Source organism: Ixodes scapularis, unplaced genomic scaffold (assembly GCF_016920785.2).
Source record: "Ixodes scapularis isolate PalLabHiFi unplaced genomic scaffold, ASM1692078v2 PGA_scaffold2__306_contigs__length_199485367, whole genome shotgun sequence".
NCBI lineage: Eukaryota > Metazoa > Arthropoda > Arachnida > Ixodida > Ixodidae > Ixodes > Ixodes scapularis.
The window spans coordinates 75,844,413-75,858,112 of NW_024609857.1; the positions used below are offsets into that span (position 1 = coordinate 75,844,413).

Below are 13,700 nucleotides of genomic sequence, written 5' to 3' on the forward strand. Positions count from 1 at the left end.
GCATTTTGTCTCTTTGCCAGAGAATGATAGGAATCACCTTTGTTACTTGGGTCGTAGTAAATACTAGGTAGCTCTGTTAACATTGCAAAAGTGTAATTGCTTTGGTTACAGTATTTTTCTTCACGAGTGAACAATGTTAAACTTTGCTATATTTAAGGCCCAGACCTGTTTCGTAGCAGGTCTGTAAAAACGAGCAATGATTCTAAACAAAATAGCAACCAAAAGGAATGTAGAGTCTGTTCAAGGTTCGCCAGCATTTCGGCGGCGCTTATATATTGGTGATGTGCCCATCCTGTCACTATAAGAAAATGACCCCGTCTTGCATCTTTTCGAGCAGTTAAAAACACTCAAAACGTAAAGTATAAGGTATGTGGGTTATGAAACGTGTTTCTTGTCATTAGTTCTTATGCCGGGCAGCTTTAATTGTGCACTTGTTCTCTGGCGTCTCCCTATTATTAAAAATTTAGTGCATTTGGGCGATGTTTTGAACGCAGAACAAGCATCTTCGCACATATTCATGAGCAGAAAGAATAAAGCGGTACTTATTTATTCCAAATTCAAACTATATTACGTGGCCTTCAATTTATTTTGATTGTCTACATGCACAGAGAGTTACTGATCCATTGTTACAGCGTAGTTCTTTTCCAGACATCCTTCGTTCGTTTCGCACGTATATCCCCCATACTGGAAAGCGCCGACATTGTGTTCGCACTAACAGTGTCCAACAGTGCTCATAAATGCACGTATGAAGCTGTTTTAGCAACGTGTTTAATGCCATGAATGTGAAAGAAAAACGCCGTAGCTGATCAATTATTTTGGCTGCGTGACCAAGTATGGACAAATTATTTGCGATATTTTCTCTTATTATTAAGCGCAGGGAGAAAATGCACTCCCTTTTTCCCATAGAAATGCATTACCAGAAGTAAATTTTCGACTGGTTGCTGTCAGCTTGAATTTCAGACAGCACACTAGCGCCAGTTGAACTTCTAGCATACATCATAACAACACTATGACTGGAGCAATCAATTTTGAAATACATGCTGATCAATGAAGGACACAGCAAAAGCTTGTGATAGTGGTCATTTAAAGGGGCTGTGCAAAAATTTTGGGACATCGGTCAAATAATTGTGGGAGCTGTTCCCTCTCACGTCTGGGGTAAGAACCTGAAAACCAACTTTGCTTAAAGGGCAACTCCGCTTGATTTCGGAAATTTTGAGATAGTGGGTGATATAAACGTGAAAAATACTTCAAAACAACCCTAGACCGTTTGTCTCATTAAAAGCAAAATATTTTTTGTGCGATCTTGTTATTTACCACAATCGCAAACCGAAACTCAAACTTCGGCGCAGCCGGGCAACATTGTACTCACAACGTCAGTTGCATACGCACCCACGTGGAATAAAAGGGGTCACGTGATCTACTAGCGGTAACCCAAGAAAGACGCGGATGCGAGGGGAAGGGCGAGGACAGAGGAGGGAGGGCGGGCCTAGCCGCGGCGGCGAACAGGCAACGCAAGCAGCAACGAAGCAGGCTATGTAGGCGGCAACCCAGGCGGCTAGCACCGGTTGGCAGGTGTGTCATAAATTCATCCCGTACAACTCTCTCTTCCTCTTTTTGTTTCTCTTGTTCTCGTTCATTTTTTTTTTGTCTGTCTCGCCCACTGATTTTTATTGTAGTAGGCTCGCCTCTTTGCTTGCTCAAACGTGGAGCGCGTCCGTAGCGCCGCCCGGTAAGCTCTCCCTGGAAAAGAAAATACAAAAAAAAAAAAAAAAAAAAAACTGCGTATGCAACAGACGTCAGCCACAACGGAAATACAACGTTGGCTGCGCCGCACGTCGCCCGCTAAATTAGCGGATTTTGGTGACTGCGTCTCAGTTTTTGTCGGCCGGTTTAGTGATCTTTTAGGCGGTATTACGTTATAATATTTGACATTCGGTCTCTCTAGATGACACTAAAGAGAGTCGCAGTGTTTGGTAACAACCGAGAATGGAGCGGAGTTTCCCTTTAAGTGCGTTAGTTTCTTTTTTAGACTGTCAAACAGCTGAAGTTTTGGACGCCTCCGAACCGCATTCATCTCTTACACAGTCTTCCGGCGCAGTGACATGTAGCCAGGTGCACTGGGGACACAGTTTCCGGTTGGTTTCTCTTTCAGAGCCTCCAGAGCGTGCTGCCTCTGCTTGCGATTGTCGATGCACATGGTGTCTTAAAGGGAAACTCGCCCGCGTCTAGCGTCGACGCGAGCAACAGCGTCAATTGAACCAGCACCGTTGAGCCAATGCCCCGATGATGATCGAGCTAGGGAATCGAAACGCAAGCGCTACACGTATCACCGCGGCGCCAAGCCATCAGAACGCTTCCCCAGCGCGACCTCGTGGTTCTGGAAGGAGTTCATCGAGAAACCCTTCGGCGCCACGTGTGTGGCCGCCTCTGGTTCGAGCCAAATTCAACACAGCGAATCCCCATTATAGCTAAAACCCAACATAGCAAATCCCACCAAAGTGCCACCTTCGCTGGACTTCCCTTTTCGCGAGGTGGAAGGGCTTTCAATTTTTAGTTTCTACTCTGTATTCTGGCGTTTGTGCTTCTGCTTTGTACATTTCGTAGACCAACCAACTTGACACAGTGTGCCATGGTTGAGAAGAAATAGCATGCGGGCAAAGAGCTCATCTTGAAGAAACTATGAAACAAGCATATCTCCAAAGTGGCAATGGTCAGAAGGAGCTGAACAGCGACAATGAGTACAGTCAAAACCTATACATCCCGGTTCTCGTCCCCTTTTCATTACTGCTATGCCCTCGTGTACTGTAACCTTATGTTTGTGTTATAACAGTAATATCTTTCTTTGTTCTTTTACTTCTAGGGGCTTTAAAACCTGCCCCTGCATTACAGTCGTGGTCATGTCATGTACGTGCAAATACGGTAGTCCTTTATATCCAAACATACGTTATAACAATATCAGTAATGAACAAAGTTGGCTCAATGGCATAGATAGGAAGACCAACCAAGCTTTACGAATCAATATGTTATAACTGAATGTCTGCCGTAACTTAATCTGTTGCAACAAGGTCATTCTACACCAGGATCGCGACGTTTGACGGCGCGACACGTTGGCTCCCGCGACACAATGTTTTGCCACTTTGGGACTGATGCTGATGCACGCTCAGGATAGAACAATAAACACGCCAGTCCCAGACGCACTCCAGGTACTGTACCTATGATAAGGTTGCTCCATACAGAAGAAACACGACGAGAGCGCAACGGTGCATAGTTACCGGAGGCACGGGAGAGGACTTGATGAGAATTTCGTTTGCCGCCGTCTGGTCGATCTCGTCCAGCAGGTTGGCTGGAAAGACCGTCCGCAGGAAGTATTTCTGGTCGTCCGTCAGCGCCGGGTCCGGCAGGAACGTTATTCTTTTGTGCCGCTCATCTGCACCGGACGTCCACGTTGCAATGTCAGTTTTTCTCTCTGCCCCACTTCTGAAGCCGCGTTCCCAGGAACCCCTCCCTTCGGCACAAAAATTCCGCCGATGGTACTGGCCACGTATGAAGGGACTACCCAGTTTAAGCAATACCTTAGGATTTTGGAGCCGTGTCCCGACACACATGACCATAAGTCGGAAGCTCTCTTGTGCACGCACGAGCACACACGAGGGAGCGAAAACTGGTTCACGCATTTATGTTTGATCGTGACCGAATGCGGGGAGGCACGTGCAGGAAAAGTAAACTGTGAAGTATCCAACAATCGGGCGCATGTTTAAAAAAAAGAAAAAAATTTCTGCAAAGCACACTGATTTTGAAAAATGTAATATTTACATCCACTAACATCTAGAAAGTATTCCCAGGAAGTTTCATTAGTTTACACTGACAGTTAATTTTATATATAAATTATTTTCAGTCCACTGATGTTAAAGAAAAGGTAAAGTTTGGAGCACTTTGAACGCATTTTTCTCTGTTCCACTTTTTGGCATAAATTTCACTTTAGAAAAACTATTGTTTGTTGATGGGACAAAAGGAAAGACCCACTCACTGTTTTTTTTAACTGGAATTTTATGGACAATGCAATATTGTTTTTTTTTATTTTGTGGATGTCACTGCAATGTTATCATAAAATAAAATTGCAGTGGACTCCTCTCAAACGGAACTCGAAGGGACAGAAAAATTTGTTCCGTTTATCAGAAGTTTCATTAAAGCAAAGCACATAAAATGAGTGAAATATGACTTTATTTCACAAGCATGATGTCCAGCTAATGTAGCTGACTAGAAAAAAGAGGTAATGGTAGTTTGTTTTGCATTTTGTAATCGCTTTTTGACGAAGTAGGTGTGCATGCCTTGGAGGTACAAAGGTTTCTGTTGACTGCTGCACCTTCCCCAGAAATAGTCTTAAAGACTAGGCCGTGGCGCTTTTTAAAACGGCTGAGCCAACCGTCGCTCATTTTGAAGTTATCTATTCCCAACTGAGACGCAATCTCTCCAGCCTTTTCTTCGAGGATGGGGCCGCTGATCGGGAAATTAGCACTTCGCGCGCGCTTAAACCAGAGAAAAAGGACGTTCTCTATTTCCTCAAAAGGCGTCTTTCGCATCCTCCTTCGGTCGGTGGCAAACTTCCGCGCTTTACAGCGTCTTGAATCTTTTCTTTGTCCTTTGATATCCTTGAGAGTGTAGACTTCGGGATATCGAACTTCCTTGCGATCTCCGTCTTCGAGAGGTCACCACGATCCAGCTGTTGAAGGATCTTCATTTTCGTAGCAAGCGAGATCGCTTGGTGCGGCCGCTTTTTTACCGCTTCCATCACAACACGGCAAGCGGACGCTGGTTTGTGTACTCGATGGTAAACGTGACGCGCAACAGACGAGGCGCTAACCCTAATGGCGGTAGAAAGACTGGATTGGATTGCCTTAATATAATGGCTTGGATGGATGGATGAATGGCTGTACCGTACCCTTTGTAACGAGCGGCACCTCGCGTCACCTAGCCTAACAACTTTTTTTTTTTTTTTATAATAATATTGGTATAAATTTTGTTCTAACACAACCCCTTTCCCTTTAAAGTGTCCTCAGTCTTGGCTATTGCGTACTCCATGGTTGTGAGACTGCTGTAGCTATTTCCGATGTCCGCGGTCGCCATGGGTAGTTTCGGTTTCGGTCCCGTTTAACCGAAGTAAGCAAAAAGGGGGGTTCCGATTACCCGAAGAATTTATCATTAAATACATAGGAAACCAACTGAAACAACCTTTAGAGTTCCGTTTATCCGAATTTTCCGTTTAAGCGAGTTTCGTTTAATGGGAGTCCACTGTACTTTTAGGAAATTTTGTTTCCACAATTGCACTCTCCAGGCATTCTGCTGCAGATCTAGTGAAGAAAAACATTAAGTATTACATTGGTTTTCTCAGAATAGCTTTCCTAAACAAAGTCAGTAAGTTCCTGATAAAAACGACTACAATTTCTCTAACAACTCATGTATATAGATGAAACTTTGCACTGCATTCTGCCTCACAACTGCCAGTATACATTGTAACTTTCATTCATATTAAGCCAAAGGTTCAAAAGCTGACCTTCTTGGGTAGAGTCCCCCCTTAAGGCGGAGAAAATCGTCCAAGGGGGAACTTGCCTGTGCCGTTGGGGTCGAAGTAGCAAGGCAGGTTGCGGGACATGCCCAGCTTCTCCCGCAGGGAGCGCCCGCACTCGAGGGTGGTAGTCACGTACAGCACGGGCATGTTGCGGGACAGGTGACCCAGCACCTTGGTCACGTCCGTCACGCCCAGGCTCAGGCTAACCTCCTTGCCCTCTGCGGCGGGACGGCAATGACATGCACCGCATGAAAAGCCGGCAGCCATAGTCTCATCTGTCAACCGTCACTGGTATAATTGCAATGTACGAGAAACGATGGGTTTGTATGGTATTTTGATCCGAGGCACAGTAATTGCAGTTTGTGCATCGCTTAGAAACAGCTTCAATATTGGTCCTAAAACAGCTCCATCACTGGCCCTATCTCACGAGTCACACATGCCGTTACCAAAGGTAGCGGTTGGAGAGAAAGGAGTAACTCCCCTCTTACCGTCTTTTGCAAGTCCCAGATGTCAGTTATGTCCCCTTTCGAGATTAGTCAGTCACTCAAAACCTGTACAAAAGCGGCCTCCCTCTCCTTCCGACCCTTGGCTTCCATAACGCACCCAACTACGGTGTAACCTTGTTGCAACAGATCTGGTTACAACATACATTCGGTTATGGCATACCGATTCATGAAGTTTCGTTGGTCTTCCTATTTATGCCAATGAGCCAACTTCGCCTATTCAGGCTCGTTCACACTCTTGCAACCGAGTACGACCAAGAGAGACAAGACCGGTTTTTAATCCTCTTGCGACTTCTTAGGACCGGGCACGCTGCTGCGGAGCTGGTCCTAAGAAGTCGCGAGAAGATTAAAAACCGGTCTTGTCTCTCTCGGCCGTACTCGGTTGCAAGAGTGTTAACGAGTCTTTACAGATTTCGTTGCAACATACATTCCGATATTATTTACTATATTACAGTGTTTTGTAAGAAGTTTACCATTTCATTATAGCAGACTCTTCAATAGCAGCATTATTTCGGACCTTGTGCGGCCCTGGTTCGGTGGTGGCGCCATCCATTTTGCCAACTGCTGCCATCGCACCTGGCACCTTGCGGACCTCATATGTCCCAAAGTATGCACTGATGACAATCGTCGGTACAGCTTAATTAAAAATCACCACCTTTTAAAGTTCATGAGTTTCAATAAACCAGCTCTTTTCTAGTATCTTATCACATTTTATCAGTATAACTGGTTAGAGCAAACTGCCGTTGTAATCCACCTCAAAGTAGGCAGTAAGAGTATCTGCATTCTGCATACCCCTATTACAACAGACCAAAATCTTCGTCACTATCGAGATCTCTTATAATGAGCCTAGTGACAATATTGTAGTGAGAGGATAGTTTTGTCGCATCGATGACAACAAGAACAGTTTAACGAAAGCTTTGAGCAGGAAGCAGAGCTTCTGGATGCCATGGCAACAATATTTTAGTTTTTTTTTTTTCCCACAGTTGCATGGCCGGCAGAGCTCGTGGCATGAGCATTTGGCAGCTGGAAAAGCTCTCTTCCACCGTGGCAGGCGACGGTTGTGATGAGCCAAATCAGTTAATTTATTGAATAAGAATGCAATTCCACGTTAATAACTGGCCTTTACCTGCCAGGCCAGTGGAGGGTCCCTGCCGCTCCCCAGAGATGGGCTGGGGATTAACATACACCAGTTTGAAGGTTGCATGGCGTACAACCAAACTTTAGGTTACATGGTGTCTGCTCCACAATAGACCTTCCTCAGATCAGAAACACTGTTCTTTTACGTGCACCAAACAAACAGTGTGGGTCTATGAGACAAGACATTATTGCACCCTTGCAATGCCCTCCTGGCCTATCACCAATCTCTTCCATCTAGCCAAAAAAGAAAAAAAGAAAAAAAAAAGAGACGAGACAGAACAAATTATAACGAAGATGATCCCTCATCTTCGTTATAATTTGTTCTGTCTCGTCTCTTTTTTTTTTTTTTTTCTTTTTTCTTTTTTGGCTAGAACTGCAAATTCCTTCGTTAAATCGAAAATGGAATTTTTCTGGAACTAAAGAGATACTTCAACGAAATTTGAAATATATCCGTAGTGTTCAAAAATTGGTTCAATATGATCCACAATATCCGTAAATGACCATCGCACGTTTGTATTTTGAGCCTGGTGGCTGTATTTTTCGTTATAAACGGCCCACTCTGGCAAGCGCTCGGAGAAGGCCCAGCTTAGAGCGCGTGACATTCGACGCAATCGTGACGTAGGTCGTCTCGGGACGAGCAAAGCTACGGCGAGGCTGACGTCGAGAGGATGGCCTAGTCGTTCCAGCCACCGAAGCGGCTGCTTTTGTACGAATTTTGAGTGACGGGTTAATCTTTTATAATCTTGTGGGGGGACAATAGCTACTTATGAAACACACAAAAAGGGTTCTCGGGAAGACGGGAGTTCCTCCTGCCCCTTTTCTCTTGTCGTGGCCGGAGGCGAGACAACCTCCGTCACTAGCTGTCAAGGCTCCTAGACGGGCATTACAAACGAGGCGTTAGCGACATCCACCAAATGCTCTTTGCTAATCGTTTAATTCATTTTAAAATTCCTTTTAGTGACTTTTTTAACAAGATATTGGTGTGTTCAATGTGATACTGCTCCTTTGAACACATATAGACCATAGAATAAGTGCCGAAAGTTTGTTGTAGTATCCCTTTAAATTTGATAAACCAAATTCTAATATAACACCATACGGAGTGCTAGTGTGATACCACATTCCCGAAGTGCTCACACGCCAAGAGTGGGATTTACAAACACACGAGTTTAGTCCATGAAGACGACCTGTACCACTAGTGCGTGAAGGAAACCTTGAATCTCTTGAAGGAACTATTTAGTTTTCTTTTTCCTGACACCACAATCTGTGACCGCTGTCCACCCGTATCGGTCAACTGCGAGAGCCAGTAGGCTCTCGCACTGAAGTCCACATAGCCCACTAGAGACGGAAAAAGAGCGGCCTTTCTGATCCAAGCATGAGTGATTTCCGGGTTTTCTTTGAGAGCGAACACTTTTCAGGGGTGAAGCTCCTTAAGGTCTTGCCTTGTCCGTCCGGCGTCCATGCTCACATCAATCTTGCCGGTGCTGGTGCTGGTGCTTGTGAGCTCACGTGCTCGTGTAAGGCAAAAAAAAAAAAAAAAAATAATAATAATAAAGAAAAAAAAACAACATGTCTGCACAGTTGACAGGATTCGGACCTGTGCGGGGAGACCCCAATGGATTTCTAGTCCATCGCCTTAACCACTCGGCCACGACTGCGGGATGAGTAGGGGGCTCTGAGATATGGTAGTAACTCAAGAGCTGGGGATGTCATGGATGAAACGTTGCATGTAGCCGCTCAACGTCTATACAGGAGAGGGCGCTGCGGTCAAATGCGTATATAATCGCGTTAAACTTTGCATGCTTGGCTCAACGTTTATAGACGAGGGGGCGCTGCGGTCAAATGCTCAAATGCGTATATGACCACGTTCCATACCACACATTCTCTTTCTGACATGGATAAAAACGAACGAAAGGCTCGGCATGCTGCCGCTCAGCGTCTACGCAGAGAAGCACCACCAGAGCTTCGCCCCAATCAACATCATTCACCACGTGGAGATGCGGTCAATTTTTTTCTTCGGGGCTTTGTTTCACGGCGACGCAGAAGTCGGTGATAGGAGAAAAGCACAATGTCGTCGTCTCTTTCCCAAACCCAGCAACCAGTGTACACGATTCGTATTCCATCGTACGTTGGCTGTACATGCATGCCGAAAGATTTGAGACACTGGAGAGTCCGAGTAGAAAGCGCGCGCCGGATGTCGGCTCCATGATAAGTGCCGAGCGAGGCCCTTTTCCGGAGGCGACGGGAGCACGAATCGATTCGCCGTCTTGCGACGATAGACGCACTCATTCCAAAGCTCCTCGAGGTGTTGTCGCTCACCGTTTTGCACGGTGCGAAGGGTGAACTCGAAGCCCGCCTTGGTGGCCGTCACCCAGTGGTGCCCCGCCGCCACCTTGTGGGAGCCCACCCGGATGCTACGGCACCGGAAGCGCATGCTGTCCGGCAAGCCGCCTGGGGGCGGCCCCACGGGGGTGGCCCGGGCCCTGTTCGCCCCCCGGGGGGTGGAGGGCGCCACGCTTGTGCTGTCTGGGGAGGCCGCTGTGCTGCCCGCCGAGGAGAGTGGCGACGACGGTGGAGACGACTGCGACGTCAGCACCACCACCGTCGGCGTGACCGGATGGGGCGACTCCCGCTATGGGCGGAGGCGGGGCAAAATGTCAGCAGGCTTTCGTGGGTGCAAACGAAACGCTTGCCCCTCTTGGAATAAGTAGGGCATGCGCCGAGAAAGTGAGAGAGAGGAGAAGACCAAAGCGCGCGGAGACGTCTGAACGCTGAGCTTCAATTGGGAAGATTGGTGGGTAGACCTAAAGCTAGCTGTCTTTGTCTCCACTGCACTCGTGAAACATGTACGAATGCGAAAGCCAAGCGCCAAACACCTGCATTCTATGTTTTAAAGTGTTTGACAGCAGAGTGGTGACAAAGGCAGCTAGCTTTTAGTTCTAACCAGAGCTCTGTGTTCTGATGTCTCCACAAGCTCTTGTCTCCTCTCCCCCACTTTCTCGGCGCACTGTGTTTTGGGGAATCTACTTATAAATCCCCCCCCCCCACAAAAAAAAAAAAGAAAAAAAAAAAAAAGAAAAATTTGAAGAAAAGAAAAATTACAAACAACCACATAAAGTGTGCTGCGACTGCCCGAGCAGACTCTCGCTCTGGCCTGCTCAGTGGATCTCGGGAGCCGGTGCGACAACAATAAAAAGAAGAAGAGATGCCTTTCGCCTAAGCTCCGGGCCGGGCGTCTCAAATTCTTTTCCGGTAACTTCGAACACCGCCGACACTACAATTACACGTGCAACAATCCCACACAGACGCCGCACTGCTCGCCTCAAAACTAGCCAAAACAGAGAGGTCCAACCATGCCTGAACACGCCGAACCAACGTGCGACACACGAACAAAGGCTTTGGGCTTTGAATTGGTTTCGGATCCGTGGCCACCGGATAGACAGATAGTAAAAACCACGACGTGGCCGTGGACGGTACCTATCGCCCTCTTGTGGCGGTGCAAGATACCACAAGCAACAACTTTTTTTATATAATTTTTTTTTCGTAAAAATTTGAAGTAAGATTTGTAAAATCGTAAAACTAGTCCCAATTCATACATTTTACGAAAAATTCGGAAGAGTTGGCAGGTATGCAACGGTATCATTTTCCGTGACACAGGAGTCCGTCGAAATTCCCGTGTTTATCGCATTGTGAAATGCGAATTTGCGGTGTCCGCGATATGGAGCATCACTTCTTACGTCACGTGATTTGCAGCAAGTGCCCAAGTGTTTATCATTAATTTTTGATAAAGTTTTGCTGTGGCATTCCCAAAGAGAGCCCGCCCCATGTTTTTCACCATTTATTTCTTCATTTCGGGTGGGCGTTCTTTCGGAACTTTACGGTGCTATTGTCTTGCTCCTGGCAACAAATGTTCCGTTCGTCACCCGACATGTAACTGTCTACCCCAACCTTATATATATGATCCATGCGTGATGAAATATAAAACAGATGATTCAGCAGTCGATCGGGAAGTAATGGATTAGTATGGCACACCTTATAAAAGAGACAGAAGCGAGCTATTTTTTGGCATAAAGCAAGGTTAGGAAATGAAAGGGTCGGTTTCATGGAGATTATGACGGCACACGTCGGAGCCAGGTTTAACGTCGAGAAATTAAGCTAACACAATAATCGAGGTTCATGCTAAACGACTTTCAGAAGTCTTCGACACGATTCTTGTTTCGAGCTTCCGGTGGTACCTACACGATTATTGAAAAGCACCAACATTGCAGCAAAGAATTGCATTCAGAACTTTCAAAGAAAAGCGTGCAGCAATGTAATGTTTCTTCCCAGCTTGCTACCCAGATCTTTGCACATTTTCCTCCGACTCTCAAACATTTTGCCAACATTTCCAGGAAGGCTATCTTTTCCTACGATTTGAGGCTTCTTTTCCAAAAAGACACGCGAGGGTATTCGTGGATTCAGCTGGTGGCGGGTGGATGTCCTTCGTTGCCTCACTCACCAGTGGGCAGTGCACATCCTTGTAGAGGACGACGCTGTTTTCCCGGGTGGCAGTAGTGGTGGTCACATGGTGGTTCGTGATCACCCTGGGCACCTCCTCCTGGCACTCCACGTCCATCTCCTCGTCCGACGAGATGGTCAGGCACTCTGCACAATCACACGCCATCACTTGGCCATTGAGCGTCGACTTATCGTCGACACGCAGCTTACAGTGGGGCCCCTCCATGCTTTGTTAACGGTAAAGTTACTTCCACTCTGAAGGACGCCAATGCAAAGCGAATAAAAATGCGGGTCCCGGCTGCTTCTGGTATTTTAGGGCATTTTAAGAGGGGCAAAAAATATACTTGCAATTCAACCTGTCTCAGTCAAAAGACGGCAGTAATGTGCATCGAGCAAATAAATCACAATCCACTTTCGGACAGTGAAATCGTGAAAGTGGTTAGGCCTAATTTTACACACTCCAGGTAAATGCAGCGGGGTGCACCCTCTGCTGTAGGCTGAGTGTGTCTGGTAGCCTCTCCGTGAACGAAACTTGATCCGTGCGAGCAGGCTTCGGGGGTCCGCGGTTAGACTTTGTACGGTTCTTTTACACGTAGTCGTGGATTATACCTGAGCGTGCCCGCCGGATACTAGCAATATATATTGTCTTACAAGTTCTTGTCTCGTGAACGAAACTTGATCCATGCGAGCAGGCTTCGGCGGCGGTGGAGGGGTTGGATTTCGTAAGAGTTCTTATACGCATAGTCGCAGATTATACCCGAGAGTGCCCAATACTAGCAATATCTATCACCTAACTAAGAATGGTGGTGTTGCTTTGCGTGCTGAGGCACCCCAACGGCACCCTGAAAGCACCCTAAAAAGTTTGCAATTTATAAAGCATGGTTATTGTGGCGCACCCCCGACCAGCCGTGGGTGCGCCTCCGTCACTGGAGACAAGGCACAGTACCTTGCCGTGTCATATTGGCACCTAATATAACATTTGCATGAAGAGTGTAAATGCAAAAATTTTACCCCGTGTAATGAATGACACCCCCCCAAATATGTGTCAATTTTTCGGGAAAAAAAGTGTGTACATTTTGCGAGTAAATACAGTAATGTCGGCTGCCGGTGCTTACCAGGCTCCCTGCGTCCCCTGCGCCCCACGGCGCGTCCCAGCTTGGCAGGCGTGTGGCCCGCTGTCGACAGCAGCTGCCGCGCAGTGCTGGCAAACGTCGGCATTGCCTTGAGAGGGCTGCGGCCGTTGGTGGCCGGCACCGCCCGGGCTACCACCAGGGCAGAGCCTGGCACCTGCCCGGCCCCATCCACCGAGGCGGCCGCGAGCAGGCTGGACTTCTTGACCACCGTCACCGCGCCCGTCGCCTCCACGGCGGACAGAGACACCGTCGTGGTGACCTGTGTGGTGGTGCCCGTCCGGCTGCCGTAGAATGTGCCCTTAGCCAGCTTGGCCTTGCAAGGCGCGTGGTTGGGGGCTGTTGTGGGCAGGCGCCGCTTGCAGTCTTGCGGTACCCTGGACCTGGGGGTTGAAAGTCCGATTCGGTGGTTTTACCGACACTACCTACAATGATAGAACAACACTGTCGCATACCTGCCAACCTGTGGACTTTCAAATTCGTAAAACTCCCGCGGCCGCGGGAAAGAAAGGGGGGGGGGGGAATAGTAAGAGGCAGGCACTTATCCCTGCTGTTAACGCGAAGTGATGTACAGCTTAATGTCAGCCTTGCCACCGTGAGAAACGCTTACATCACACGCGCAAGTGCGACAGAATCCAAACTTCTCTCCTTTCTTGGAAGCGTGTAGCATTCCAGGAACATCTGAAAGTACCTCTTTTGAGGTCTGGAGTTTGCCATCGCGCCGCGAAGCCGCTGCGACTAGGGAAATGCTACGAGTATATGTGCAACAAACAAAGACACTGCTCTGCTTGCCACGAAATTGGCCAAAACAGCGAGGCCCAACACGCGAAACCAACGCGCGCCGCCGAACACATGAACAAAGGCTTTGGG

The 13,700-nt window shown here is 47.4% G+C and overlaps 1 protein-coding gene across 1 annotated transcript in view; it reads right to left on the reverse strand.

Moving 5' to 3' along the window:
- Window positions 1-13,700, reverse strand: part of LOC8050534 — a 101,499-nt gene that overhangs the window by 43,030 nt on the left and 44,769 nt on the right. Inside the window, exons 6-10 of the mRNA XM_029995623.4 lie at window positions 12,816-13,213; window positions 11,702-11,847; window positions 9,523-9,835; window positions 5,608-5,784; window positions 3,273-3,427 (exon numbers count right to left, since the gene is read on the reverse strand). Of these exons, the coding sequence (XP_029851483.3) occupies window positions 3,273-3,427; window positions 5,608-5,784; window positions 9,523-9,835; window positions 11,702-11,847; window positions 12,816-13,213 (1,189 nt within the window). The remainder of the gene's footprint in view (window positions 1-3,272; window positions 3,428-5,607; window positions 5,785-9,522; window positions 9,836-11,701; window positions 11,848-12,815; window positions 13,214-13,700) is intronic.